Source organism: Callorhinus ursinus, unplaced genomic scaffold, assembly GCF_003265705.2.
Source record: "Callorhinus ursinus isolate GAN/ISIS: 27379988/994484 unplaced genomic scaffold, GSC_fseal_2.0 scaffold27, whole genome shotgun sequence".
In the NCBI taxonomy this organism is placed as follows: domain Eukaryota; kingdom Metazoa; phylum Chordata; class Mammalia; order Carnivora; family Otariidae; genus Callorhinus; species Callorhinus ursinus.
Window position 1 is genome coordinate 21,012,441 of NW_027397089.1, and position 26,969 is coordinate 21,039,409.

The 26,969-nt window shown below is 45.3% G+C and overlaps 1 protein-coding gene across 2 annotated transcripts in view; it reads right to left on the bottom strand.

Annotated features, from left to right (window-relative positions):
* Positions 1-203: 203 nt before the first annotated feature.
* Positions 204-26,969, bottom strand: part of BCL2L14 (BCL2 like 14) — a 34,492-nt gene continuing 7,726 nt past the window's right edge. Inside the window, exons 1-6 of one of the 2 annotated variants that reach the window (XM_025879972.2) lie at positions 19,448-19,643; positions 13,562-13,998; positions 9,151-9,330; positions 7,005-7,075; positions 4,549-4,815; positions 204-636 (exon numbers count right to left, since the gene is read on the bottom strand). In XM_025879972.2, coding sequence (XP_025735757.1) covers positions 598-636; positions 4,549-4,815; positions 7,005-7,075; positions 9,151-9,330; positions 13,562-13,991 — 987 coding nt within the window. In that variant the 5' untranslated portion in view covers positions 13,992-13,998; positions 19,448-19,643 and the 3' untranslated portion in view covers positions 204-597. Of the gene's footprint in view, positions 637-4,548; positions 4,816-7,004; positions 7,076-9,150; positions 9,331-13,561; positions 13,999-19,447; positions 19,644-26,969 lie in introns of those variants that run through there. The other variant, XM_025879971.2, reaches the window with a different exon arrangement.

The following is a 26,969-nucleotide window of genomic DNA, read 5'->3' on the forward strand; positions in this document are numbered from 1 at the left end:
AGAATTTTTCTAGGGAAGTGAGTCAAAAGGCAGATATGGCTCTATCTCCCCAAACTAGTGGATATAGCAGTGAACTCGGGTCTCTTTGAACTATGTTTACCAACATGAATAGCAACATTTTCCTAAAGGTAGGCATTGAAACAATGCCATTATTAGGCCATCGCAAGTGTAGTTTCAAAATAAACAGTACTAGAAACCAAAGAGTAAGCACATGCACGATTTATCATTTTGCCCTCATGGAATCAGCAAATTTCTGTAACAAAATTTCCCTAAATTGGCCAACAGAGGCAAGATGACGGTTTCTGTTCTGAACATTTGAAAGGAAAATTACCACTTGTCTTCCTAGACTTTCTCCCACACTCAAGGGAGGACCTGAAAAACATGGATGTCACAGGCCATGCTACTACCCATTCTATGACCTGGAGACAGACGAGGCCTCTCCTCATGCCTCTGGATTCACAGGAACGATGATTTGGAAACTTCAATGCTCCCTCTGCCTTGCACATTTGTATTTCCTCCCACACTCTATGGTGAGACCAATGTAGACAGGATCCCAGTTGGATAATGAGTATTCCAGACGACAACTCTTCTGATTCTTCAGTCTACCTCTTCATGTGCTATTCCAAATACTTTTTCCTAGAGGGGAAACAAGAGAAACAGACTCATAACATTCCAAGTTTGATTCACGGTTGAACTGAAAACATATACCTGTGAACTCTGCTCTCATGTCCCAGGCATGACCCAGGGTTTGGAGACTATGATAGGGTTTGGGGGAGGGTTTGGAAAGATGACCAGTGTCCTTGGTATTCTGAAAGGGAAACATGCTACGGACTTATGTTATATATCCAAGGCTAACAAGCTAGATGGGAAAAGGCTTTGATGCTGTATTTAACATTCAAAAGAGTAGATGCTGAAAGGTTGAGGACTGTGGAGGTTGCAAACCTCTCCTTACAAAGTGCTGTAAAATGGATGAGGTCGCAGGACCACAGAGTAACTGTTTGAACAGTGCTTTACAATGAGGAAAAAGGGCCAACAAGTGAATTAAAATCTCATGGTAGCTTGTTTAGCATGCCTTTTAGATACAGTTGCTATTCATTTGATTGACTAATTCATTATGTTAGGAGTACTGGCTGAACATGTGAACAACGTATATAGAAGGAACAGGCATAAAATACTTAAGAGGCGTAAAATACTTAAGCCTGCCCTCAGATTTGCAGTTTAGTTGGGAAGATTAGATACATTTGCATGAAATGCGGAATACTGAGATAGTCAGGAACCCTGGAAACCTTATGCATGGGAATCATTTTCCTCCTCCTTCACTACTACAAGGACACCCTGGAGAGCCAAAATACCAAGGGTCAATGGAAGTCCCTAGACCCTTGCCACCCCGCATCATCCTTCTTTCCTGTTCGTGGACACTGAACACAAGTCTCAGTCCACATCTCCTCCACACTTCAATAGCGCCTATCAATCAACTCATAAGTATTCTTTTATCAACATCCTCCTTATTTTTTCCAAGTCCTCTGTCAGCTTTGGGAAAATTAGTCCTTTCTTATTCTTTTTCCTCCCTCTCCTAATTTCCAGCTACATGTTCCAAATTAAACCTAAATGTGGCCAAGATTTAAAATTAGGATTTATGATGGCCCGGAAAAGTAAACTAATAAATTACAAATGATAAAAAAAAAATGCTGTCAAATTCTAAAGCTTTTGAAAATGCCCTTTATTATTTCTACCCAAAATCCATCTATTTTCTCTAATTAGAACTGTTTTTCTCTCTAGCACCAGCAGCCAAATTAAAAAATAAGTAAATAAAAATATATTCTTCTTTCCTTTTTATTTGCTTACTAGAATTAGAACCACCATTTTTCGTAACAGATTTACTGAAATATACCACAGAATTCATCCTTTTAAAGTATGTAAGTCAGTAGCTTTTGGTATATTCATAAAGTTGTGCAACCATCACCCTTGCTTGATTTTAGAACATTTTCATCACACCAAAAGAAACTCCTTATCCATTAGCAGTCAGTCACTCCCCATTCCCTCACCTCTCATCTGTCTCAGTGAATTTGCCTATTCTGGACATTTCATGAAAACAGAATCATACAATATAGGGCCCTTTTGTCTAACTTCTTTCACTGAGCATAATGTTTTCAAGGTTCATCTATCGGGGACATTAAGAGGGCACATGATATAATGAGCATTAGGTATTATATAAGACTGATGGATCACTGAACTCTACCTCTGAAACTAATAGTACACTATATGTTAATTAATTGAATTTAAACTTTTTACAAATGGAATAAAAGGTTCATCCATCTGTTCTGTTCCTTTTCATGGCTAAAAACTATTCCATTGTATGGGTATATCACATTTGGTATTTCCATTCATCATCCATCACTGATGAACATTTGGGTTGTTTTGGCGAGTATAATAATGAATGCTGCTAGGATCATTCATGTACAAGTTTTTATAGGAACCTATGTTATCTATTTTCTTGGGTAGATACCAAAGAGTAGAATTGGTAACTCTATGTTTGATATTTTGGGGAACAGCTAAATTGCTTCCAAAGGGGAAGCGTGGCTAGTGAAGTGATACCTCATGGTGTTTTGTTGTCATTACATTTTAAGTAGGCTCCAAGCCCAGCGTGGAGCCCAACATGGGGCTTGAACTCATGACCCTGAGAGATCAAGACCTGAGCTGAGATCAAGAGTTGGATGCTTAACCAAGTGAGCCACCCAGGCGCCCCTCATTGTGGTTTTGATTTGCACTCCCCTAATGTTGAAATGACGACGTAAAGCAAGCTTCTCTTCATGTGCTTACTGGCCATTGGAGAAATGTCTATTCAAATCCACTGCCCATTTTAAAAAATTGTGTTTTGTCTTTTTATTGTTGAGTTGTAAGAGTTTATTACATATTCTGAATACAAGTTCCTTATCAGATATGTGATTTGAACATATTTTTTTTCCCCATTCTGTGGGTTGTCTTTTCACTTCTTGGTAGTGTCCTTTGAAGCAGAAAGATTTTAAATTTTGATATAGTCCAATTTATTTTTTCTTTTGTTGTTTGTGCTTTTGGTGTAGCCTTTTTCTAGAACACTTTTGGCATTTCAGCTGCATTAACTAACTAAACAGACTTTTGAGAACTGGCCTGTAAGCCCAGTTGATACTTATAATCTCTTTGGGAAAAATATACCTACACGACCAACAAGGATGGTTCTTTCCTGTATATAATTATAGTGCAGACATGAAGTGTTGTAGGAGGTCAGAGGCTGGTGAGGCCTTTAAGCTAGACTGGTCAGGAAAGGCTCTGGGGCAGGGGAGGGACTTGAGGGGGTCTGGAAGAAAGAACAGTTAAAGCCAAAATAGTGTCAAAGAATCTATCCTTCTTTTAGCATGAGTTAAGGCAGCTTGAGTTGAGAATACTTGAGGGCCTCAGTTGTTCAGATGAGCCACTTAAGGCTACCATATCTGGTGCAAATGTGGAAAACAGGAAGGAACAGAAGACTAGGTAAGCTCAACAGGCAGCCACCGAAGACCATGGTGGGCACTTCAGCCCTTTGGCAAGATCAGCTGTACTTTCCTTCTGGTAGCCCAGAGACCAAGCCTGTTTGGAGGCCATGTGTAGAGCAGACTCAAACCTGCTACCCTTGGACCATTTTGGTGGAAAGAGGACTAAGGGTAATGTGGGACAAAGGTCTGTCCTTCCAAGGAAGGGTTTGAACAGACAAAAATACCCTGAGCCTACTGAGATTTAAAATGATGCCTTAAAGCGTTTTGAAGAGGTTAAACTTAAAAGAGGTTATGGCAACTTGGAGGAAATCTCAAGGAATGAGGATAGAGGATGGGGGAGAAGGCATGGGGGTGAAGGTGTCTGTTTTGCTCGATAGCAAGGAATTAGACACAAATTTGGGGCGCCTGGCTGGCTCAGTGGGAAGAGCTTGTGACTCTTGACCTCGAGGTGATGAGTTTGAGCCCCACATTGGGTGCAGAGATTACTAAAAAATAAATAAATAAACTTCATTAAAAAAAAAAAAACAAACAGACACAAATCTAAGAGTTTGCTTTTTGGTTTGTATCAAAATGTCCTTGTCAAAACGGCTGGGTCCAAGCAGCAATGACCAAATATGTTGAGCGCTCTCTCTCTCTGCCTGTCAGCATCTGAGGGGATAAGGAACTGTCTGCCGCTCCCTGTCTCACTGCAAGACTCCTGCTGCCTGCACAGTTCGTGAAAACAGAAATTACATCTATCTAAACATTTTATATCTCACCATCTCTTCATTTCCTGTTCTATCTGACCAGTGCTTTTCCTCCAACATACATACCTCCTGTACCCTTTGGGAGCCCAGTAAATATTTATTAATGATGAAGATAATCACTAAAAATATGTTCCCATCACTGGGATCTATCTCTTGCCACTCAACTGTTCTAAATCCTTGGGAGCTGCTTCAAAGATGTGTTCCCTTCACTGAAAAAAGCAAAAAACCCATAACTTTCCATTCCACCTCCTCTGAATTCTGGGAAGATTCATTTTGAAATAGGACGCACTTACCCATCCACCCTGCTGCTGGACCCAGGGTGAGAAGTTGTCTTTCAGGTACTTGGTTCCAAAACCCAGCACCCTGTTCATGGGGTGGTTGTCGATGGCAGTGAGCTTTGCCGTGGCGTCTATTGCAAGGGCAGCCTTAAAGCCCCGAGCTGTGACCTCTGATTCTCCCCTGGTGTCCACACCCCGTAAGAAGTGGTCTGTGATGGTCTTGAAAACAGGGTAGGATAGCTGGTTCTGGAAGCTGTTCATTAAAGTCTTGTCCTTCTTCAACTGCGTACAAGACGATATGCGTTCAGTTGAGCAGCCTGGCCCCGTGAAGCAGACTCTAGCTCAGCAGTGGGCCACCAAAACACCCAGTGGGAAACCCTCGATTCCAGTCATACAGAAATTACTTAGTGAGCGAGGGCTACATGTTTCTTTGGAAATCCTCTAGTTCTGTCTTTGAGGAATGCTAAGCTAAGCAGCTTCTCAACAAATATTGTTTCTAAAAGGGACATTCTGGGGGTGCACCTGATGCTATGTAAAGGTTTTGGTGGAGCAATGTTCTTTACGTGAGCCCAGCCCACCCCCCAACTTCCGTTGAGACACAGGGGGCCCGTCTGAATTATAAATCTGAAGAAAAAGGGCTAGTGTCCTTGACAGCAAGAATGGACTCCTTTTGAACAGTGACCCAGTTAAAGAAGCTAGATTCAAAACCCCAGTGGGTAGCTGGAAGCCGGGGCTTGCTAAAACAGTGGAAGAATCAAACACCAGAAAGAAACACCTTCTGCAGAGGACCCTGGCCCGTCCCAGCGTTGCTCCTTTGGGTTGCCCCTGGCTGTCTGGCCTCTCAGGAAGGTGCTGGATGAGGCTGACATGGGCTCTCAGGGATAAGCGGCTTTGCAGGCACCCTGCAGCCACGGAGGGAGTGGCCCTCCCCCATCGTCACTGTCCTGGCCTAGTGGGAACCCGCACCCACACAGCAAAGTCAGACCCTCTGTGTGTTGCTACCAAAGTCTGCTACTGGGGAATCAACCATGTTCTCTACATAGAGAATGTAAAGTTACCACCCCAAATCACCAAGAAAAGCGAGATTTTTTAAAGTGGTAATTTATGGGGTGAAAAGGAAAGCATCTCTCTAACCACGGAGTTTGGCTTTATACCACCTCCTGTCCCTTGCCTCCATGACTCAATGCAAGTCACTGCTTAGGGAGGCTGGGAAGGAGGCTGCCATGAGAGAGCCAAAGAATCTTCAAGCTGTAAAGAATCCTGGAGGATCTGAATAGGTCCCTCCCAGTTCAAGTACTGCGCTGCTGGCTGGTCACTGGGATCTCCTTGAAATTCTTCTGGTGACAGGAAGATCATTCCTTCACAAGGCAGTCCTGAGTGCTAGAAAGGTCATTCCTAAAATGGAGAAAATCGATCGCCCCATCATTCCTTATCCATTGATGTTAGTTCTGGAGAAACATAGGAGGGCGCATTCTGTGTTCCTTCTCTGAACCCCTGTTCATCCTCTACTTGCGGACCTGAAGCTCACATAACCTGTTCTCTTTTCTTTATCTGATATCCCTGGTTTTCTCCGTTTCTCATTCTGCACCATCCCGGTCACCATCCGCTGGGCACACCCCTGACAAACGCATTGAGAGAGGAGCTGCTGAGCATGTTGGGACTGGGGAAGGCTGGCTGGCCAGTTAGTGCTTTTCCCCTCCTGCACAAGCCCCATGGGGCCTGACTTCCTCCCACTGATCCTGGTAGGACAAGGAAAAGGGTCCACAGGCCAGGGCCTGACTGACGCGCCCTGGAGACCACTCGACAGTCTGTGGGTAACCACACAGAACTTCTCTTTGACTACAGCAGGGTCCTGCTCACCAGCTCTGTATCTGAAGGCGCTCTCATACCTCCCTGACCAGAATGATGGGGTCTCGACTTCTAAATGGCAGGAAGGCCAAAGTGTTCCAAGTAACACTTAACCCGCCCGTCCCCCCCCCCCCCCAGTCCCCAACCGCCCGCCCCCGCCCAGCCAAACTGCTAAGAAAGACCTTGAGCAGACAATAGTCCGGCCACTCTCAGGGGAGATTTCGGGAAGACCTCCAGCCTTGGAGCTGGCGTGGACATCGATATCCAGACTGCAGGGCAAATGCAAGAGTCTAAACTTCCCCAAGGATCAGTTACATGGGGAACTAGATTCATAATTCTATTCAGCAAATTTTAATTTATTGGTGTCTTTTCTTGCAATAACAAAGTTACATTTTTCATTTCCAAAAATTCCAGGGAGGCTCCAGAAGGTTTACTTATGTTTTCCAAAGTGATTCATTTTTGAGATGCTGCCAGCATGAAGAATTTTCACTCCAAGGGAAATAAAATTTAGGACTAAGTGGAAATCAGAACTTGCAAAGGAATACAATCTGGAGTACAATTCCTTTCTCTGTCCCAGTGCATGGGCACAGAAAGAAATCACATTAGTTCAAGAAGCTCCATACCTCTCTTTCCAAGTGATCCCCTGAATATTTCAGCAGCTCAACGATTTTGGCTATAATTTGGTCTTCTCCATCTGTCAGGGGAAAATTCCAGTTATTTTTCTTTTAAGAAAAGATATAATCTTAATTCTTTTTCCCCCAGGGACAATACGTGTAGCCAGCTTAGGGATTGAGGGAGACATGTGCTTTGTAATTCTTAGCAACTTAACTCTTGCCTCACCTTGCGTGATGACGCACAAACCACTCCAGCCACCCTCTCCTACAGACCCCTCCTTTCCTTTCTTCTTCCTTTTTCCCCTCAGCAACCCCCTTCTCACCACGAAATGCATCATATATTTATTGTAAGAATGTTGTTGAAGACGTTAGTTCCACTGCTCACGATCCTATCTCTGAAGATATTTAGGAGAACTTTCTCTCTGGTCTGTAGGATTCCCCTGAGCAGATGTGCTTTTTCCACGTGGACACCATAAATTCCATTTGGTTCATATTCCCCACTTTGTGCTGCGAGAAAGTGTAGAGCCAAGTTTGTGGCCCCCATCGAAGAGGGGGTACAGTCTTCCTGGCCTGCATTTTGGGAATTAAACTTATTCCTAAATCCACCTTCTTTCCCCGCTAGTGTTTTCATTTTCCACTATCTTTCAAGTGGGATTTATTTGATCTTACTAACAGTGCATACTTTGCTGTCTTTATAACCAGGTGGGGTATAAATAAATAAAATGATTAAGTTCTCCCACCCTGAAGGCTAAAAATGGCAGGTGGATAGAGAGACGGCTACAGTTGCTGTGGGGTATATGTTGGAACGGGGGGCCAGGGGAGGGGGAGGTGGAGTATGATTTTTCTTATCTCAAAACAAGCCAACCACTGACCATGAGGAAAACGGCTGTTGCCACAGAACAGACTCCAAACAGAGAAAAGCTAGTTACTGATCCAGCGGCACTTTCCACTTATGGCCCAATCCCTGAAGTCGTGAAGTCTTCCTGTTTGTTCTAGATAAGAAGGAAAGGGAGGCCAGGACATCATTCCAGCCCGTCACATCCCAAGAAGGTCCAGCGAAAGGCAAGGTAAGTGGGAAGTCTGAGACTCAAGTCCCGTGGGAGAAGCAAGAACGCGGGTCCCCATCGCCCGTGTGGAGTTTTTCTCTGTTGCTTCTGCGTCTTCCCGGGGAAAGGTGCTCTAACAACAGCCTGGATTTCTCATGTGCACGGAGGCCAATAGCCTTGGCTTGAGCTTGCAGCGGGGTATGGCTTTATGTCACCCAGGAGATCACAATAAAGTGGAGACACCTTTCTTCTCTGAGCACTCAGAGGGACCTCCTCCGGCCACTCACTCTAAGCCCCACAGCACAGCACGATGCAGGCGGACTCACTACTCTGCTTCCAGGCTTGGGAGTCGCGGACACCAGCTCCTGGCACATGGGCACCCTGCCAACCCAGGGGGCCGTCTCTGCCCCAGCCCCTCTGCTGCAGTTTGGGGAAAGGGAGCCAGGAGCAGGGACAGTGGTCAGAGAGGGAAAGAAGGACCAAATGTCTCTTCCTGTGGCGTTCGGTTCTGCTCCCCTCAATTCCTGCCCATCCAATGGGAACTCCGGTCCTCGCTCCTGCTCCAGTTTTGCTAACAACTGACTGCCTTCTGCTCACTACTTCTCGGGTCTGCTTCATGGGCTGCACCAGACCTGGTGTCTGACAATGCCCTGCTTTTTCCCAGGAGCCCCCGGCAGTGTTAGAAATCCCCGGGCTGATGTGCCATCTATACCCCGTGCAGTTCCATAAGCAAACTGGCCATTGCCCTTGACCGTCGCCCACATGACTGAATCGAGTACTGCATTGCCCTCTGTGGACAAGGTGGCGTGCCCACTTTCTACTTCTACCCCACCCCACCCCCCCACCACCGGGAGGAGACTTCTCTTTGCACTTCGCAGGGAGCTTGGCCTGTTGCTTCAGAGTGTGGCTGGCGCACTCCCCTGGGCCTGGGCTGGTCTCCAAAGCTAAAGGTCGGCGGCGCCTCCAGCACGTTGCTGTCATGCCTTTTGTCCAGGGCAGCAGGGATGCTTCAACGGCAGAGCCCGGTGCTGGCCAATACATTGATGCTTGTGCACCTCTGCCTGGCAAACACTCAACACGACCCAAGCATGTGGAAGGGAAGTTTTTACCTTTCTTAGTACTGGTGGCTCGAGGCTGGGAGCACTGGCCCTGGCGGTGGGGGAAATGATGGACAAAATTCCCCTTGGACTTGGAGCTTCCTCCCTGGTCGTGGAACTCTTCGGGCGGGGGCCAGGAATAAACGATTTCAGCAACACGATGGGCGATGGAAACAACTTTGGGGTCCACAGCTGAAACGAGACCAAATGGGGCTGAGCGGCCCTTCCCAGGAGAACTTTGTCTAGCTCATTGGTATGCACAGTCGCCCGAAATGAAAAGGCCAGCCTAGAGGGAAACTGTGGTGTGTGCATGCAGGGGGGGGGGCGGGGGGGGGGGAGGCCATTCTTCAGAAAGCACTGGGAGTTGCCTGGCAGAGGCTGGGGTGGGGGCAGAGTGCACCGAGGAATGATTGCCACCTTGAAACAATTGCCCTTCTGCACCCTCTTTCTGAAGTCTTGCAAAATTAGGGTCCCCTTTCCTCTCTGCAAGGGAAGAAACACAAAAGAAAGTGCTTAGTTCTTTGCTTGAGGGAATGCTCATTATGCTTTTATTTTTATTCTTTTTTTTTTTTTGGACATCCTTTATATCTTGAAGAGCTGGCCCCTATGTGCATAGGAGGGCATTCAATAGTCTGACAAGCCTTTGGGGGTTTGTCACTGAGGAAAGAGAAATATCCCTGCTCTCAGGCCATATTCATTATTCAAAGCCCATTATCAAGAAAACACCGAACTCCCCTTGCTCTTGCTCATATAGTTACGTGTCTTCTCTCTCCTCCACGTCTAATGGGAAACATCTACTTAATGTCGATAGAGAAACCAGGATACATAAAGTGCTATCCACAAAATGCTTTCCTTTAAAGAAGGGCATAATGGTTTTCTTAAAAAGCCACACTTTTTCATGCTTGGCACATCAGGTTCAAAAACAGATAAGGAGAGAACTGAGAGAGAAGAATTAGGAGAGAAGTCAAGGAGAAAAGGACCGATGCTTTTCCTTCTGATTTTAACAATCAAAGCAAATATATACTTTTCACCTTATTGCAGCCCAACCAGCCTCCTATGTAATGCTGGCCATGCATGGCCCCTGGCAAGGAAATGGGAAAACGGCTGAATCCCAAAGCCAGTGGGAGCCTTCCCTTGTGTCGGCAGAAAATGGGAAAGGAAAGCTTCTTCCTCTGTAACCGTGTGCAGCCTGTCTGTCGTGGTCAGCGCATGGCTCTCCCACCAGAAGTCACACTGTCCCGATCTTGCACTCAGAGGAAGCAGATGAAGGCCCCAGAGGTGGTCCCTCCTCATCCTCCAGCCCCCATCCTGTGGCAAGGTAATCAGGAGACCACTGGCGGGCACAGAAATAGCCACCCTGGCTCGCTTGCTTACAGCATATCCATTTCTACGAATTGGTGGATACGGACTGAGAGAGGCAGGTGACGTATGCGCAGGAAACAGGATAAGCAAACACATTTCGACTCAGATGAACTAGCTCTAGTTGAGATTCCCATTTTAAAAACCTTAATTTTAAACACTGAGAAAAGATTCCCTTCTTATTAAGAGTTGATCTCATCTGATAGGCAAGGGAGAATTGGATGCGGTAGGGAGAGAACAGAAAGGTTGCCCATCCTTTGGGGTCTATTTGCGGGGGGGGTGTCACTATGGAGCCAAGGAGAGAAAGAGAGCACAGCACCGTTGAGAGGGTGCCAGCCAGCCTTTGGCCTGAGGCATTTATGTGTTTAAAAAAAAAAATGTTTATTTATTTATTTTAGGGGGGGGGAGAGAGAAAGAGTGTGAGCGGGGGGAGGGGCAGAGGGAGAGGGAGAGAGAATCTTCAGATTCCCCGCTGAGCTCAGGGCCCAATGCAGGGCCTGAGGCATTTGTTTTAAATAGAAGGGGTACGGCATTTTTCTATGGTTGAGACTGCTATTTCCTTCCCTGTAAGAAATGAATTTTCTTCCTCCTTGGCAAGAGCCCCACCCGAGGTGTTACAGGCAGCAAGGGTTGAGCTGAACAGACTACATTTTCTAGCCTCCCTTACAGTAAGGAGTGGCCAATGAGAAGTTAAGACAAGTTGAGTGTGGGTTCAAGAAAGCTCTCTAAAAGGGAAGGGAATTATCTAGAAAGAAGACACCATTTTGTGGCCCCCACACCTTGCTTCCTCCTCCTCCTGCTTGAAATGGAGTCTCTGCAGCCAACTTGGAATGCAAGGTGATTTTGAGGTTGGAAGCCACTAGCCAAGGGATGGCAGAGTAAGAACCGCTAATGATTGCTGGAGCTGCCATATGAGCCCTGGGATGCCAAACTTTGGCCTTCTCTTAGAGGAGAGAAAAAGAATCTCTACATTATTGAAGCCAAAGTTATTTGAGTTTTCCACTCTATGTATCCGAACCTAATCGTAACTGTAACATTCCACATGTAGCAAATCCTAGCTGTGGACAAACAAGGGTTCACAAGTCAAAGGACCTGGGTTGGTACTGACGCCCATTTTTCTACCTCCTAAGACCTCTCACTTCTAGGCTTTGATCTTGGGACATAGCTTATAGTTCTGAGGCCTGGTGTCTGAATCCTGGACACAGCAGCGAGGTCTAAATTGTGACCTTCAGTTAAAAGAACCCAGGTGACACCAACTGCTAAGCTCTGATTTATACGTGGCAAAACAGAAATAGAACGCGAGGCTCTCTTGAGTCACATCTAATGTAAAACCAACTAACCACCACATAATGCACCAAACAAGAAGGTAGGAAGGGAGGATACACTGAACATAAATGTCTACGGCAAGGGCTCCCTAGGAAGTAATCATTTCTACTATTTTAGAGAATATCTTTATCTATATAAAGATCTTGAAATTTTACTAAATAAAAAAGGTCAAATGACACTTCCGTACCTATGAAATACAGAATGTCATCTACCTCAGGAAACCAGAAGATTAAATTCTGTAAATGCTCCCTCTGCGTCTCAGTGAAGTCCAAAGGATAGGCAAGCAGAAAAGCCTATTTAGGTACCTCCAAACTGTTGATGCCCCAAGCTCAGCTACCATCTCCAGCAGGAGCTTGCTCTATCACTGGGGGGTGGGGAAAGGAGGAGTTCCCCAGATAATCTCACCCCTAACTCCTGTTCTAAAATTTTATTAGTCTATGGGACTAATAAAAGTTTGGGAAATAAAAGTCTCCTTGGTCCTAGGGAGTGATCAAAAACCGCCAACTGTGGGCTGATTCTCCAAGTAAGCCGGGAGAGTCACACCATTTTAAAATTGAGACATTACTGCCACCTGTTGACTAATTACTGACAAGTTAGCCCAGCAATCAAACTCAGCAGGAGAGGGGGTTTTCTTTTTTTTTTTTTTTTTTTTTTTTAAAGATTTTATTTATTTATTTGAGAGAGAGAGAATGAGAGATAGAGAGCACGAGAGGGAAGAGGGTCAGAGGGAGGAGCAGACTCCCTGCCGAGCAGGGAGCCCGATGTGGGACTCGATCCCGGGACTCCGGGATCATGACCTGAGCCGAAGGCAGTCGCTTAACCAACTGAGCCACCCAGGCACCCGAGAGGGGGTTTTCTTTCAAAACCTGGGCAGCAGGGACTGGGCATTGTTGAAGGGGAAGAAGATGCTTGTGCCAAGGTTTGTGGATGAAGGGCAACTCTCTATGGTGAAGTCCTTCGTGAAAATGTTTTATTCAATATAATGTATTTTGTCCCACTGAGAAAAGGTTTTGTCAACATGCTTCTCAGCTGGGGCACCTGGGTGGCTCAGTCTTCGGCTCAGGTCATAATCTCAGGATCCTGGGATGGAGTCCTGCATCGGGCTCCCTGCTCAGCGGGGAGTCTGCTTCTCTCTCTCTCTACCCCTCCCCAGTGCTCATGCTCTCTCTCTCTCTCAAATAAATAAATAAATAAATAAATAAATAAATAAATAAATCTTAAAAAAAAAACCCAAACTAAAATGTTTGTCAGTTTTTGTTTTTGTTTTTTTAGAGTGCTTTATACTTTGAGAAGTATTTTTGTATGTAGCTACCTGGTCTTGCCATCCACCACCCTAAGACGTAGGGAGGGTGGGATACCCCAATACACAGCTGGAAACAGAAGCCCAGAAAGGTGAGTTGACTTACCTCAAGAAGAACGGCAGCCTGAGCCCCCCACATAGGGCTCTTCCCTCCATACTGGTCTCTGGCACAGAGGATCAGGACTTAGGGCAGCAAGCTTATTTCTAGACAGTGCAGCCAGAAAACCAGTCCTGCCACCCTTCACTGACAGCCTCTTACTTTCTACTCAGTCTCGAGAAAAGCAGGGCAATTATTCTGAACATTAATAAGTTGGGAAACTCCACACAGTGGAGTGCCCTGCCTCAGGCCACATTACCAGCTGAGAGGAGATGAAATACCACGAATACAAAGAAGGGAAAGATTTTGTCCTGGGAGAGAAGCAGCCCCTAAAAGCCTACCTTCCCGCTCGGCATGCTGCTCTACGTTAGTGAGGGACCTAGACCATTGCTGACTCTGAGGACCAGCCTGATATGCTATGGCACCCTGCAAAACGGGTACAGGTGAGCTCGGTGCATCTTCCTCCTTCTCTATTACTCCAAAGAGTGTTCTCCAGGAAGACTTTTTCTTGGCCAGGTTTAGGGGCTTCTCGCTGGATGGGGAATCTCTGCAAGGCCATGACACCTGTGTCCGTGACTCGTTTGCTGACCAACCCCGCAGTCCTTTCTGGGACCAACTCCTTGTTCTCAGCAGCTTTGGCGAGAAGACCGCGGGGCTGTTCTTGAAGACATGGTGTTTGGCATAGAAGGCCAGGATTTTGAATTCTATGCTGCTTGTGTCGTCATCATCCAGGGGGATCTCCTCCAGGTCACAGGAACTGGTGGTGCACATGGCGGACCTGCAACGACAAAGTCCACACGTGCCCTCTCACCCGTGGGCATGCTACTCTCTGGGAGTCAGGAGGCACGGGCCTGGAGCTCCACGAACATTTATTGAGCACCTACTCTATTTTGTGCAGGGAGGCAGGAAGTCCTCAGAAATGGAAAATCCAGGGTTCTTTGTGAAAGACCAGGATGAGAGAAGGTACACAGACAGCTCCACACAGAGTGGGCGAGGAGGGGGGTCAGAGGTGCAGAGAGCCAGTGTCGGGGGGGAACAGGGAGCTTCCGAGAGACGGCAAGCCAGGTCTCCTTGACAGACCGAAAGGGTTTACGCAGGTGGGGGGGACGGGGTGGGCAGAGGGCAGATGACTCCGGTTGAGGTCAGGATGAGTTTGAAGAGTGGTGAGGGAGCAGCAGAGCATGCACAGGCGCTTTGTGAGGACGGAGGGGGGGTGTCTGAGGGGTGTGGAGGGACAGGAAGTGAAATGGCCACGGGACCAACCATGGGGGCCTTTGACTGTGCCGCTGAAAGCTCTGCGTTTTCCCTCGGGATCCATCGGCACATCTCAAAAGGAGCCCTAGACCACGGGAGACAGGTAAAGGGCTTCTTGGGGGAGGTTGGGTGGGCAAAGAGGGAGGCCGACTCAGCAAAGGCAAACGTCTGCGTCAGCCCCTGACCCTTCCCGTCCTCTCTTCCTTCTTCCTTTATCCTCTGCCTTGGCTTGTACACATCTAAGCCCCACACACCTGCCTCAGGTAACTGAACATAAGCAAAGCTTGGGGGCTATGGCATGAGGTAGGGGTCATGAGTGCTTTGCTCCCACCTCCCTTCCGTTTCCTCATACCCCCATCCTCTTCCAGGCTTGGACAATCTGACCATCTTTCTTCCCTCACTACCTCCCAATTTCACGGTCACGTGATGCATCACGTGATGCACCACGTGACGCCTCTGCTGTCTGGAGTCACTTCACCACCTCCGGAAAGCACATGCTCCTTCCTGCTTTTCCACCTCTGCCCCCCCTTGGCCCGTCACTCCTCCCCTCCCCCGCCTCATGGTCTCACAGGCCCCACCCCGTGCGGTGTTAATCACTCCTCATTAGGATCCTTTCCCAAGTTTGTCCAGGTTTATTCTCTTCTCCCCAACACAAGATAAGCCCCAGGAGGGCAGGCATGTCTGTGTGCTGTTTTGTCTCTGCCACAGGCCCGGTGCCTACAATAATGCCCGGCACAAAAAGGCACTTGACAATGACTTGTGGAATTTTTTTCCTATTCCGAGACAGACTGGGCTCAAATCCTGGTTCTGCCATTAGTGGGTATGTGACTTGCCTCTATGCCTCAGTTTGTCGTGTTTAAAATAAAGATGATAACCATACCCATCTCATACTGCTATGAAGATTAAATTAGTATTTTTTTAAGATTTTATTTATTTGACAGAGATACACAGTGAGAGAGGAAATACACAAGCAGAGGGAGTGGGAGAGGGAGAAGCAGGCTCCCCACTGAGCAAGGAGCCCAAAGCAGGACTCAATCCCAGGACCCTGGGGTCATGACCTGAGCTGAAGGCAAATGCTTAACGACTGAACCACCCAGCCCCCCAAATTAGTTAATATTTGTAAAGCATTTAGAGTAGAACTTAAGTGTTTGAACAAGTGCTTGATTAAGTCTTTCATTAAAGAATATTTATGAAATTCACTTTGGGCACCACTGTTTTAGTTAAGCTCCAAGGGGGTTTCAGATGGCATGGGGGGAGGGCAGCATTTGGAATGAGAAGCTGGGTTGAAGAACTGCTTTTTTACTTACTGGCAAAGGGACTGAGGCAAATCACTAGCCTCTCTGTGGTGTAGTTTTCCTGTTTATAAGATGTGACTCATATTATCTAAGTCATGGAGGAGAACGAATTACAAACTGTGAAAATCCTTAAAACAAGTGTTGGTCTGTACAGAGTAGTGGTTTACCTGTTGGTTTCTTGAGTTAGATAATCTAGTTCACATCCTGGGTCATCTGTTTACTAGCTGTGTGACTGGGTGCATTTCTTAATTTATTTGGGCCTCCATTTTCCCATCTGCAAAATGGGGATAAAAAAAACCCCCTGCTTCATCAGCTCTGTATGTGGGTAAAAAGAATTAGTGTGTGGAAATCACTTAAAATAGTGCAGGGCAGATGATAAATGCTCAAGAAATATTGGCATCCATTATTTATGAATTATTTTAATAGGTTACTTTTTGTTATATAAATATTAATGTTTATAAAAGCAAGCTCATCAAATGCAGCAGTTAAAACTAACTAGTGACAGGGTGCCTGGGTGGCTCAGTCGTTAAGCGTCTGCCTTCGGCTCAGGTCATGATCCCAGGGTCCTGGGATGGAGCCCCGCATCGGGCTCCCTGCTCCGCGGGAAGCCTGCTTCTCCCTCTCCCACTCCCCCTGCTTGTGTTCCCTCTCTCGCTGTGTCTCTCTGTCAAATAAATAAATAAAATCTTTAAAAAAAAGAAACTAGTGACATGCAATATTAGGTTTAGTACAAAACCCACCCTCTTCCTATAGGTTCATATATATATGTATATGTATATAGTGTATGTGTGTGTAAAGTATATACTCTGTAAGGTATGGGACCTGGCCGGCTTTTCCAGCACCTAGCACAATGCCTGCCACATGGTAAGTTCTCCACAAATATTTTTTTGATGAACGAATGAAAAATAATTATTGAGCTGCCAGAGAAAAGACAGGACATCCTATTAAATTTGAATTTCAGATAGATAAACATTTTTTGGTATAGATATGTCCCCAATATTGTATGGAGCATGCTTATACTTAAAAAAAATATATCTGTTGTTTATCTGAGACGCAAACTAAACTGGGTGTCTTGCATTTTTATGCAAAGCTGGCAACTCTACGAACAAAAGATGTAGCTTAGAAATACTGAGAACTGAGGCACACTGTAAGCGACTAAAGTGGACCAAGGGGTGGGGGGGAGTGAGCAACCTGAGACCAGCAACAAGAGAGGCAGCCAGAAAGGGTGAGGCGAGCAGGATAGGCGACCAGAACCGGGGCAGCGGGCGGGCTGTGGAAGGAGCTGCGCCCAGACAAGAGCCCAGAGCTGAACTGTGTCAGGACAGAAGTAAGGAGGTTTTAAATATGAAGCTTCCTTTTGAATTGGGCAGCTCAGGATGGTATTTCTAGGCAGGAAATACACTCAGGTTCCGCAGGATATATGTCCTGGGTGGGAGGGTGCGCCCTCTCTTCAAGACATACTATGCTTCCAAAGACACCTGCATGTAAGTTAAAAAACCCCAAAACTTTCTAATGTAGCAGGAAGACTGGAAAATTGTGTGTGTGCAGCACTGATGGAGGAAGGGCCTGACTTCTTTAAGAAACAAGTTTGCTGACTGCTGATGCAGGAGCAACGTCAGGAAAGGGGAAAACCAATGAGGTGAAGATGGAGCACAAGGTCTTTCCATTTCGTGAAAGAGATTTTTGTCGTATCATGGGCAGAGAAAGAAAGAGTACTTGCCCCCACCCCACCCCCCAACTGCTGGGGGCCAAAAATGAGAGAGAAGCAGAAAGCACTGCAGGGCTCATTCCTCTGGAATGGCCCGGATGAGGCAACCCCACTGTGGGGTGCGGGGGGTGTGGGGGTGTGGGGGTGCGGGCCGGGGGTGTGCTGTGACCAGGGCCTGGAAAGCACTGGGCTGAAACAAAATAGTGGACACATCAAAGTATTGGTTCCAACACTTTAAATGCATTTAACAAGCAGAGGGTTTTTTCCCCCCTACTGATCCTCATTGTGAGTGAAGGGAGAGTTACTGTGAGCTTTGTAGCTAAGTCTTATTTTAAAGCAGCACGGGGTTAGTTTATTACAGGTTGGATCCCTAGTGCTCTCTGCCATTCGTGTTGAAAGTAAAAGCCCGACTTGTGGGTTTATGGAAACTTACACCATACATGTTATGCACATATATGGAAAGGAAGCCCGGCTCCCCCACCGGCTGGATCAGACCCAGGACTGGGGAATCCGCTGCAGAATAACACCTGTGAGGCTTATGCTAACTCAGGGACTCCGGGGGCACAAGCCTCCCCCTCCCACCTTCTGTTCACATCCTTATCTGGAACAAACGGCTGCAAATCTACTTTCCAAAAGCAAGGTTACCAAGCTTAGCTTCTTGAATTTGCCTCTTTTCCCTCTCTCATGGTTCCTTTCCCCCCAACCTCCTAAATGGCCAAAGTCCCCCCGGGGTGCCCGCAGCCTGGCCTTGGGGAGCACTGGCGGAGCCGAGAAGGCCAAACCTGCTGGGAAGCTCCTCTGTTGTTATCATCAGACACGCTTTGGGAATTTTTAGCAGTGGATTCACTTGCGGAGATTAGATTTCACTTCCCTTCCCATGGCGGGTCATGCAGAAGCATGAGTGCTTCATGGTTCCAGCAGACGCTGCCACGAGTGCTTGGAGCAAACTGGGCAGAATTTGGCTCAGTCCCCTGTGCTCTGGGCCTGCCAGGTGGGGGGGCAGGGCGGGGAGGGCACCTGCACAGGCTCAGCAGAACAGCCGACTTCCACTGTTCGGGACAGACCGGTGAGGCCCGGGTGTCACTCACGCCCCTAGACACTCATCCCCAAGGGGGCTTCCCAAGCCAGATGGTCAGCTAAATTATGTCTGGCTGCCTGGAGCCTCCCTGTCAGCACCCTATGCCCCCTGGGCCCTTCGGAGCCTGTCTGCCCTTTTCCCTTCCTCCCTGAACTTCAGACTTCCTAGTATCTCCATGCCTGTCCCCTGTTTGTCATTTCTGAGGATGACCTGTTTTTTAATCCTAAGGGTGAAATGAGGTTAACCTGTCTTCATTTTCCCCACCAGAGAAACTAAACTGAGAGAGCCTTGGGGCACATTAGTGAAAAAGCACCCAGGCTCAGAGTGGGGCAGGGACTCAGAGAGGAGGGAGCTTTCTAGAGGGAAGGGAGAGGGATTGCCCATTTTACTGGGGCCTTGTCCTCAGGGAAGCCAATGAGGGTCAAGCCAGAGCTAGACCACGTTCCCACCAGGTGCTCGGGCAAACCCAGGGATTCCTGTCCTCAGCCCCATCCCTGCTCTCGGCGAGGGAGTCGGCATCTCCATGGGCTCTGGCCACCCACCTGTGGTCACGTCATCACACAAGCCATCACACACTCAATGAGAGGGGACTGCATAATGTTAAAAAGTGATTCAGCCAGTTATTTATGCTTAACTGCACTATCTCAAACCTTCTGTAGCAAAGGAGAAATGAAAGAGAAACCCCATATATCTTTCTCTCCTTTTCCTGGAAATCACCCCAGATTCTTAGCTGTCATCTTGCTTCCCAAGACTGACATGATAAGAACTCTCTAATAATCCCTATAAACCTCTCCCTTGATTAGATTTGCCTCCCTAGCAAAACCAGGACTGAAGACCCAACTGTGTCCTCCTGGGAAGGCTGAGAACCAAGACTGGTGCTTCCTGGGTTTACCTGGGAATGCGGCTGGCACGGGTTTCCGCCTCTTCAGGTCAGGTGGCAGCAAGGATATTTCTAGACCTGAGTCTCTCTACACAGAACTTAAGAGGAAACTTTCACCTGGTCTTCTTGGCTTCTCACGGAGGGAGGCTCATGTGATCAGGACTTCCATGGGCTATAGCCTCCTCAGGTTGAGGACCAAGGCTGAAGTGAGGCTCAGGGAAGGACTGTCACTTCCTCCTTAAGCCCTGCCCCCAGCTTTTTAACTGAAGGAGGGGCCGACCTTTGCCCACGTAATTTGACTCTAAAAGTAGTTCTGCATCCTTTATCAAAACCTCGGGCTGCCCTTCTGGAAGATTAAGTGGGTGTTTTCCTGATAGTTCTTTACATTCTTTACATTTCATCAGTTTAGCAAATGTTTACAGGCCACCTGATAGAGGACAGGCATTGTCCACATACTTAATCTTAATATGGAGGGGCAGGTGCTAGGATTCCCATCTTACGGATGAGGAATCAGGCTCCGGGAAGCAACGTATTTTGTTAGTGGTGCCTGTCAGTGGAGCTGAAAGCCAAACCCTGGCCCTCCTAGCTTCACGTTATATATCCTGTTACCCCTCCTCTGTGATTTGAAGATTATATTCAAATGGAACCACTGGACAAGCCTTAAAAATGGACTCTAACCCCAGCCATGGAAGCCACAAAAACTCATTTTTCCTCCCACAATTTTAAAGATGGAGTTCCCTATGTATATGAAAGAAGAGAATTAAAAATGATTTTACATTCTATCCAGATCCTTAACCGAAAGAGACATTTATGGCCATACGTGTGATCGTGAAACCTTGGGAGCCTGCCAGTAAAACGTGAAGATGAAGGAAGTGTGAATGGGGAAAGAGGAATTAAGGCTAATTTCATAAAAGTGAAGGAAGAACTGGCCGTTTAAATGTTAGGCAAACAGATCCAGGAGAAACAAACGGAAAGTGGTTATGGGAAAGTCAGTTCTTTGGTGACTCAAAGTGAGTGTTAACCAGCAAACTAGTATTTACGGCGTATGACATGTGGACGTCAGTCAACTTAGGGGGTCTCAAAATATTAAGAATGGTTTTTCTTTTTAAAAAAACTTAGTCATTTTGGGGTCCCTGGGTGGCTCAGTGGTTTAAGCGTCTGACTCTTGATTTTTGCTCAGATCATGATCTCGGGGTCATGAGATCAAGCCCCACATGGGGCTGTGCGCTCAGTGGGGAGTCTGTATGAGGTTCTCTCTCCTCCCTCTGCCCCTCTTCCCTGCTCATGCCTGTGCGCATGTGCGCACATGCTCTCTCTCTCAATAAATAAAATCTTTTAAAAAACCAACTTAGTCTTAAAAAAAAAAAGAGAGATTCATTTGAAACGGTTCAAGAATCAACAAATGCATAGCATCAATAACTAAATCGCATAGTATGGGCTAGAGTTGTATAACTTAGCGACACTGGTTGCAGAAACCTTTACAATCCCATGAGGTCTTGGCAAGGTTAAGTACAAACACAAGAAAGGGGGATCTGGCACAAGGAGGTAGGCTTATCAAGGACAGAGAACTCCCGTTAATCATTCAAGTTGGCAACTCCCATAACCAACAAGCTAGCACATAATAGGGACCAGCCTAGAGCTGGCACCAGAGGAATCGACAGAGAAACCTTACTAAAACAACCCTAATCTTCCATTAGTTTCCCCCGTATATTTACCTTCCCACAGTCTGCCACCCCAAAAGCCCTAAAGCCCTTTTACTTTGTCTTATCACTTCTATACAAATTTCTTTCCCCTGCTCAGCTTTATTGAGGTGTAACTGACAAATAAAATTGTAATATGTTTAAAATGTACATCATGATTGGTATATGAAACTATATCTGCTACATTATGAGAGGATTTTCATCATGGAGTTAATTAGCATATTCATCACATCGCATACCTTTTTTTTTTTTGGTGAGAACGCTTAAGTTCTCTCTTAAATTTTGATTTTGCAATACAGTCTTATCAACTATATAGTCACCATGTTATACATTAGATCCTCAGACCTTACGCGTCTTAGAACAAAGTTTGTAACCTTTAACCTCTTCCTATTTCCCCACCTCCCAGCTCCTGGTTCCACCCTGTTTCTTATGAGTCTGTTTTTGTTTTTCAGATTCCACATATAAGTGATACCACGCAATATTTGTCTTTCTCTGACTGGCTTATTTCAGTTAGCATAATGCCCTCCAGTTTCATCCATGTTGTCACAAATGGCAAGATTTCCCTCTTTTTTTAAGGCTGAAAATACTCTATTTTATATCTATTTCTTGAGGAACATTCACATTGTTTTCCATAGAGTGGGTTCCAGTTTACATTCCCACCAACAGGGCACAAGAGTTCCCTTTTCTCCACATCCTCACGGGCATTTAACATTTCTCGCCTTTTTTTTTTCTTTTTAAGATTTTATCTTATTTATTTGAGAGAGAGAGTGAGAGAGCACAAGAGGGGCTAGGATCAGAAGGAGAAGCAGACTCCCCGCTCAGTGGGGAGCCCGATTCGGGACTCGATCCCCGGACTCTGGGATCATGCCTTGAGCTGAAGGCAGTCGCTTAACCGAGTCACCCAGGTGCCTTCGCCTTTTTGATAATAGACACCCTAACAGGTGTGAGCTGATACTCATCGTGGTTTTGATTTGCATTTCCTTGATGATTAGAGATTGCACGCATCTTTTCATGGGCTGATGGCTCTCTGTAACTCTTTCTTGGCAAAATGTCTGTTGAGGTTCTTTGCCCATTTAAAAAATTGGTAGTTTTTTTTTGCTATTAAGTTGTAGGAGTTCCTTGTAAATTTTGGATATTAACCCCTTATTGGACATATTGTTTGCAAATGTTTTCTCCCACAGCATATGCTGACTTTTCATTTTGTTCATGGTTTCCTTTGCTGTGCAGAAGATTTTCAGTTTGATGTAGTCTCATTTGCTTATTTTTGCTTTTGTTCCCTTTGCTTTTGGTGTCAAATCCAAAAAATCAACACCAGGACCAATGCCAAAGAGTTTAACTCATATGTTTTCTTCTAACAGTTTTTACAGTTTCAGGTGTTACAATCAAGTCTTTAATCAATTTTGTTGATTTTTGTGTGTTTCATTCATTTGCAGGAAGATATCCTGTTTTTTTTGAGAGACTACCCTTTCCCTATTGCATATTCTTGGCTCCTTTGATGAAAATTAATTGACCATATACACATGGGTTTATTTTTGGGCCCCCTCTTCTGTTCCATGGATCTATGTATTTGTTTTTATGCCAGTACCGTACTGATTTGATTGCTACAGCTTTGTAATAGAGTTTGAAATCAGGAAGTGTGGCCTCTAGTTTCATTCTTCTTGCTCAGGATTGCCTTTTGTGTGTGTGTGTGTGTGGATCCTTATAAGGATTATTTTTCTATTTCTGTGAAAAATGCCACTGGGATTCTGATGGGGATTGCACTGAATCTGTGTATGACTTTGGGTGGTATGGACATTTTAACAATAATTCTTCCCATCCATGAGCATGAATATCTACCCATTTATTTGTGTCTTTTTAAATTTCTTTCACCAGTGTTTTACAGTTTTCAGGGTATATATCTTTTGTCTCCTTAGTTAAATTCATGGGTAAGTACTTTATTATTTTTGATGCTACTGTAAATGGGATATTGTAAATGGGATTGTTTTCTTCATTTTCTTTTCCACTAGTTCATTGTTAGTATATATAAATGCAACTGATTTTTGTATATTGCATTCTGTATCTGAAATTTATTGAATTCATTTATTAGGTCTAAGAGGTTTTTTTTTGGTGGAATCTTCCGGGTTATAGTATGTCATCTACAAATAGAGATGAACTTACTTTTTCCTTTCTTGTTTGGATACCTTTTATTTCTGTCCCATGCCTAATTCTCTGGCTAGGACTTCTAGTATTATGTTGAATAGAAGTGCCTAGAGTGGGCATCTTAGTCTTATTCCTGATCTTAGAGGGAAAGCTTTCAGTTTTCACCACTGAGTATGATGCTAGCTGTGGGTTTGTCATGTTTGGCCTTTATTATGTTTTTTGTTTTGTTTTGTTTTTTTAGATTTTATTTATTTATTTGAGAGAGAGAGAATGAGAGATAGAGAGCACGAGAGGGAAGAGGGTCAGAGGGAGAAGCAGACTCCCCGCCGAGCAGGGAGCCCGATGCGGGACTCGATCCCGGGACTCCGGGATCATGACCTGAGCCGAAGGCAGTCGCTTAACCAACTGAGCCACCCAGGTGCCCGACCTTTATTATGTTGAGGTATGTTCCTTATATACCCAGTTTGTTGAGAGTTTTCATCATGAGATGAATTGAATTTTGTCAAATGTTTTCTCCGAGATGATCATATGATTTTTATCTTCCATTTTGTTATGTGGTGTATCATATTGATTTGTGAATGTTGAACCATCCTTGCATCTCTGGAATAAATCCTACTTGATTATAGTGTATTGATTCTTTTAATGTATTGTTAAATTTGGTTTGCTAATATTTTTTAGGGTTTTTGAATCACTGGGGATATTAGCCTTTACTTTTCTTTTCTTGTAGTGTTCTTGTCTGGTTTTGGTATCAGGGTAATGTTGATATTATAAAATGAGATTGGAAGTGTTCCCTTGTCTTCTATTTTTTGGGAAACTGAGAAGCATTGGTATTAATTCTTTAAATATTTGGTATAATTTACCAATGAAGCCATCTTCATTTTCTTTGCTGGGAAGCTTTTGAGTACTGATTCAATCTCTTTACTAGTGGCTCTTAGTTGCCTCTCTCTTTGTGATTAACCATGCTTTGTTCTTAGTGGCGCCCAGTAGTTGAGGGTGTGCCTGTCAGTGTCCCAAAGGGGAGAATCATAGTTTGCACCTAGATGCAGGCTGATCGGAAGCCAAACCCTTAGGGAGCAGCTGGGAAAGTATGTAATTAGGGCCCTTCCTGTAGAAACTGGGAGATGGGCTTTTTTGCCTGCTCCCTTTGCACTGGACCTCAGGGTATAGCTGTGAATGTGGGTGCTCTTGCACCCATTAAGAACAGCTTCATTGTTTGCTACAGTCCTGTGGGATCTGTGAATGCAAGCCCTATTGGCTTTCAGAACCAGGTGATCTGGGGGTCTGTCCTTTGGCCGGCATCTGCAAAAGCTGGGGTGCCACACATGTGTGTAAGTTCCTTCCAGGGAGACACTGGTGATTTGGAATGGGCTAGGGGGAGAAGGCAGAGGCAGGCCATGTTGGCTATCAGAGCTGAGTGATTTGGCAGCCCATTTCTCAGGTGGCAGCCTTAAAAGTTGAGGCACTAGATGTGTTGACACATCTAGATCCTTCCAAGGAGATACCAACAATTTGGTTTTATTATTGGAGCCAGTAGGAGGGAGGAGGCAGGGAAAGTGCCCACCAGCTCTTTCAGGCTCCAGGAAGGATTGCAGTTAGCACTTAGATGTTTGCTAATTAGAAGCAAGACCCTCAGGCAGCAGCTTGTAAAGTGCACTTTCCTGGGTAAGACTCAAAGATGAGGATTTTTGCCTATTCCCTTTGCTCTGAGCCCTGGGGGATGGCCACAGCCAGTGCTTGCATGCCTGTTAATAACTGCTTCTTTGTCTGCTATAGTTGTGTAGATGTATTGTTCTTCTGTTAAGATGCTATATAAGCCCCAAGTTCTAGCCACCCCTTTGAGTTACTCATCACCGAGTTTCTCCCATGTGTATGTAAGCTGTATGTGTTAATAAACTTATATTTGTTTTTCTGTTGTTAATCTGCCTTTGTCTAATTTGCAGGGTCCCAGGTGAGGTACCTAATAGGCTAAGGAAAACGGTTTTCTCCCTCCTCTACACCTGTAAGGAAATCCTGTAAGTTGTGGTTAGAATGTTCGAATGAAGACAAAATAAAGGAATTGAAGCAATAATGTTGGGGGGTTGGTATAACCAGAAGGAAGATGGATAATGGTTACAGAGAACACACTGGCATAGAAGCAGAGTTTAATTGTGACAGCAGATTTAAACTAACTTGACTTTTGCTAAACATTCCCGATGAACAAAGAGAACCTCATACTTGATGCTAATGTCATCTCTAAAGTCAAAGGAAGAAATGGTGATAAATTTTGCCTACACTTGAATCTTACACTTGGCAGAGAGGAACTGGTTAGTCTACTAGAGGCAATGGGAAGCTTAGGAGAAAGAATTAATGTTGGCTTAGTGTAGAATTTAGCGATCATGAAGATAGAATTCTGGCCTAGCCAAGCATTGCCTTGTAGACTAAAGATAGGCATGCTTTCATGGCCACAGGCACCAACAGGCATCATGGTGGCTTGTAATTTACTGAGCTTTTATCAGTGATTACCTCAGCTGTGTAATAGGTACTTGTTATGTCCATCTTACAGATGGGGAATTTGATGCACAGGGAAACCGAGTACAATTGCCCACCATAATACAACCAAAAGTGGCCAAGTTGGGGTTTGAAGGAGCCTAGGCGGTGAGGCTTCAGAGTTCAGGAACCTAACCACTGAAAATGACTGTCTTCCTAATACTTGCTTTATAGATCTATCCCTGATCATTGATGCTTTTCAATCATCTTTTTGATTTTCTTTTTTTTTTAGGATTTTATTTATTTATTTGAGAGAGAGAGAGAGAGTGAGCACGAGCAGGGGAGAGGGGCAGAGGGAGAGGGAAAAGCAGACTTCCGTCTGAGCAGGGAGCCCGATGAGGGGCCTGATCCCAGGACCCTGAGATCATGACCTGAGCCGAAGGCAGACGCTTAACAGACTGAGCCACCCAGGCGCCCCTCTTTTTGATTTTCTTAATTCACTTTTACTGCTGTTGAGCTTGGTGTAGGGAAAAACAAGAAGATTTTGAAATGGACAAAAAGATATTATTGGATATCTTTTCAATGGAATGCTGGAAACTTTGGAGATTATTTGATTTTATACCATCGGCACCTTTGCTTGCTTTCCACGGATTGGGTTCTTTTACAACTCCGTAGAGAAAAAAGCTGACTTACAGGAGACTGATAATAATGCAAAGTGTTCCTTCCATTAAAATGCAGATGGTTTCCCAGTGGAATGGGGTTGTTGATTGTCCTGAGGGTATTGACCCGTTTTTCCAGTTTGCCTTTGTTTGTCAGTTGATTCCAGTATTCCTTAGCTGACTATGAATGTGTGGCAGTTTGAGAGTTCACCTTTGAACTGGTTGTAATATTATACCAGTTCCACCATCTGTTAATGAGGTAAATAACAATATATGACACATGTTCTTTTGTATTATGTGGGAACTGACAAAGATTCTCTCTCTCTTTTTTTTTTTTTTTTTTTTTTTTTTTTTGGACCACATTCTAGCCAGGCTCATTCTGAGTCTTTTATTGACTAGGCCTCAATCTTGGCCCAGAAAAACTTGAATGGACCACTAACATAATTTCCAAGACCACATGGCCACATCCCTACAGTGGCCTGAGCTAGGCCCCCTTAAAGTGCCTGCTGAGCAAACTCAAGGATCACAAAAGAACTTACTGTTTGTTCAAGCCAACACCTGAACACAAGG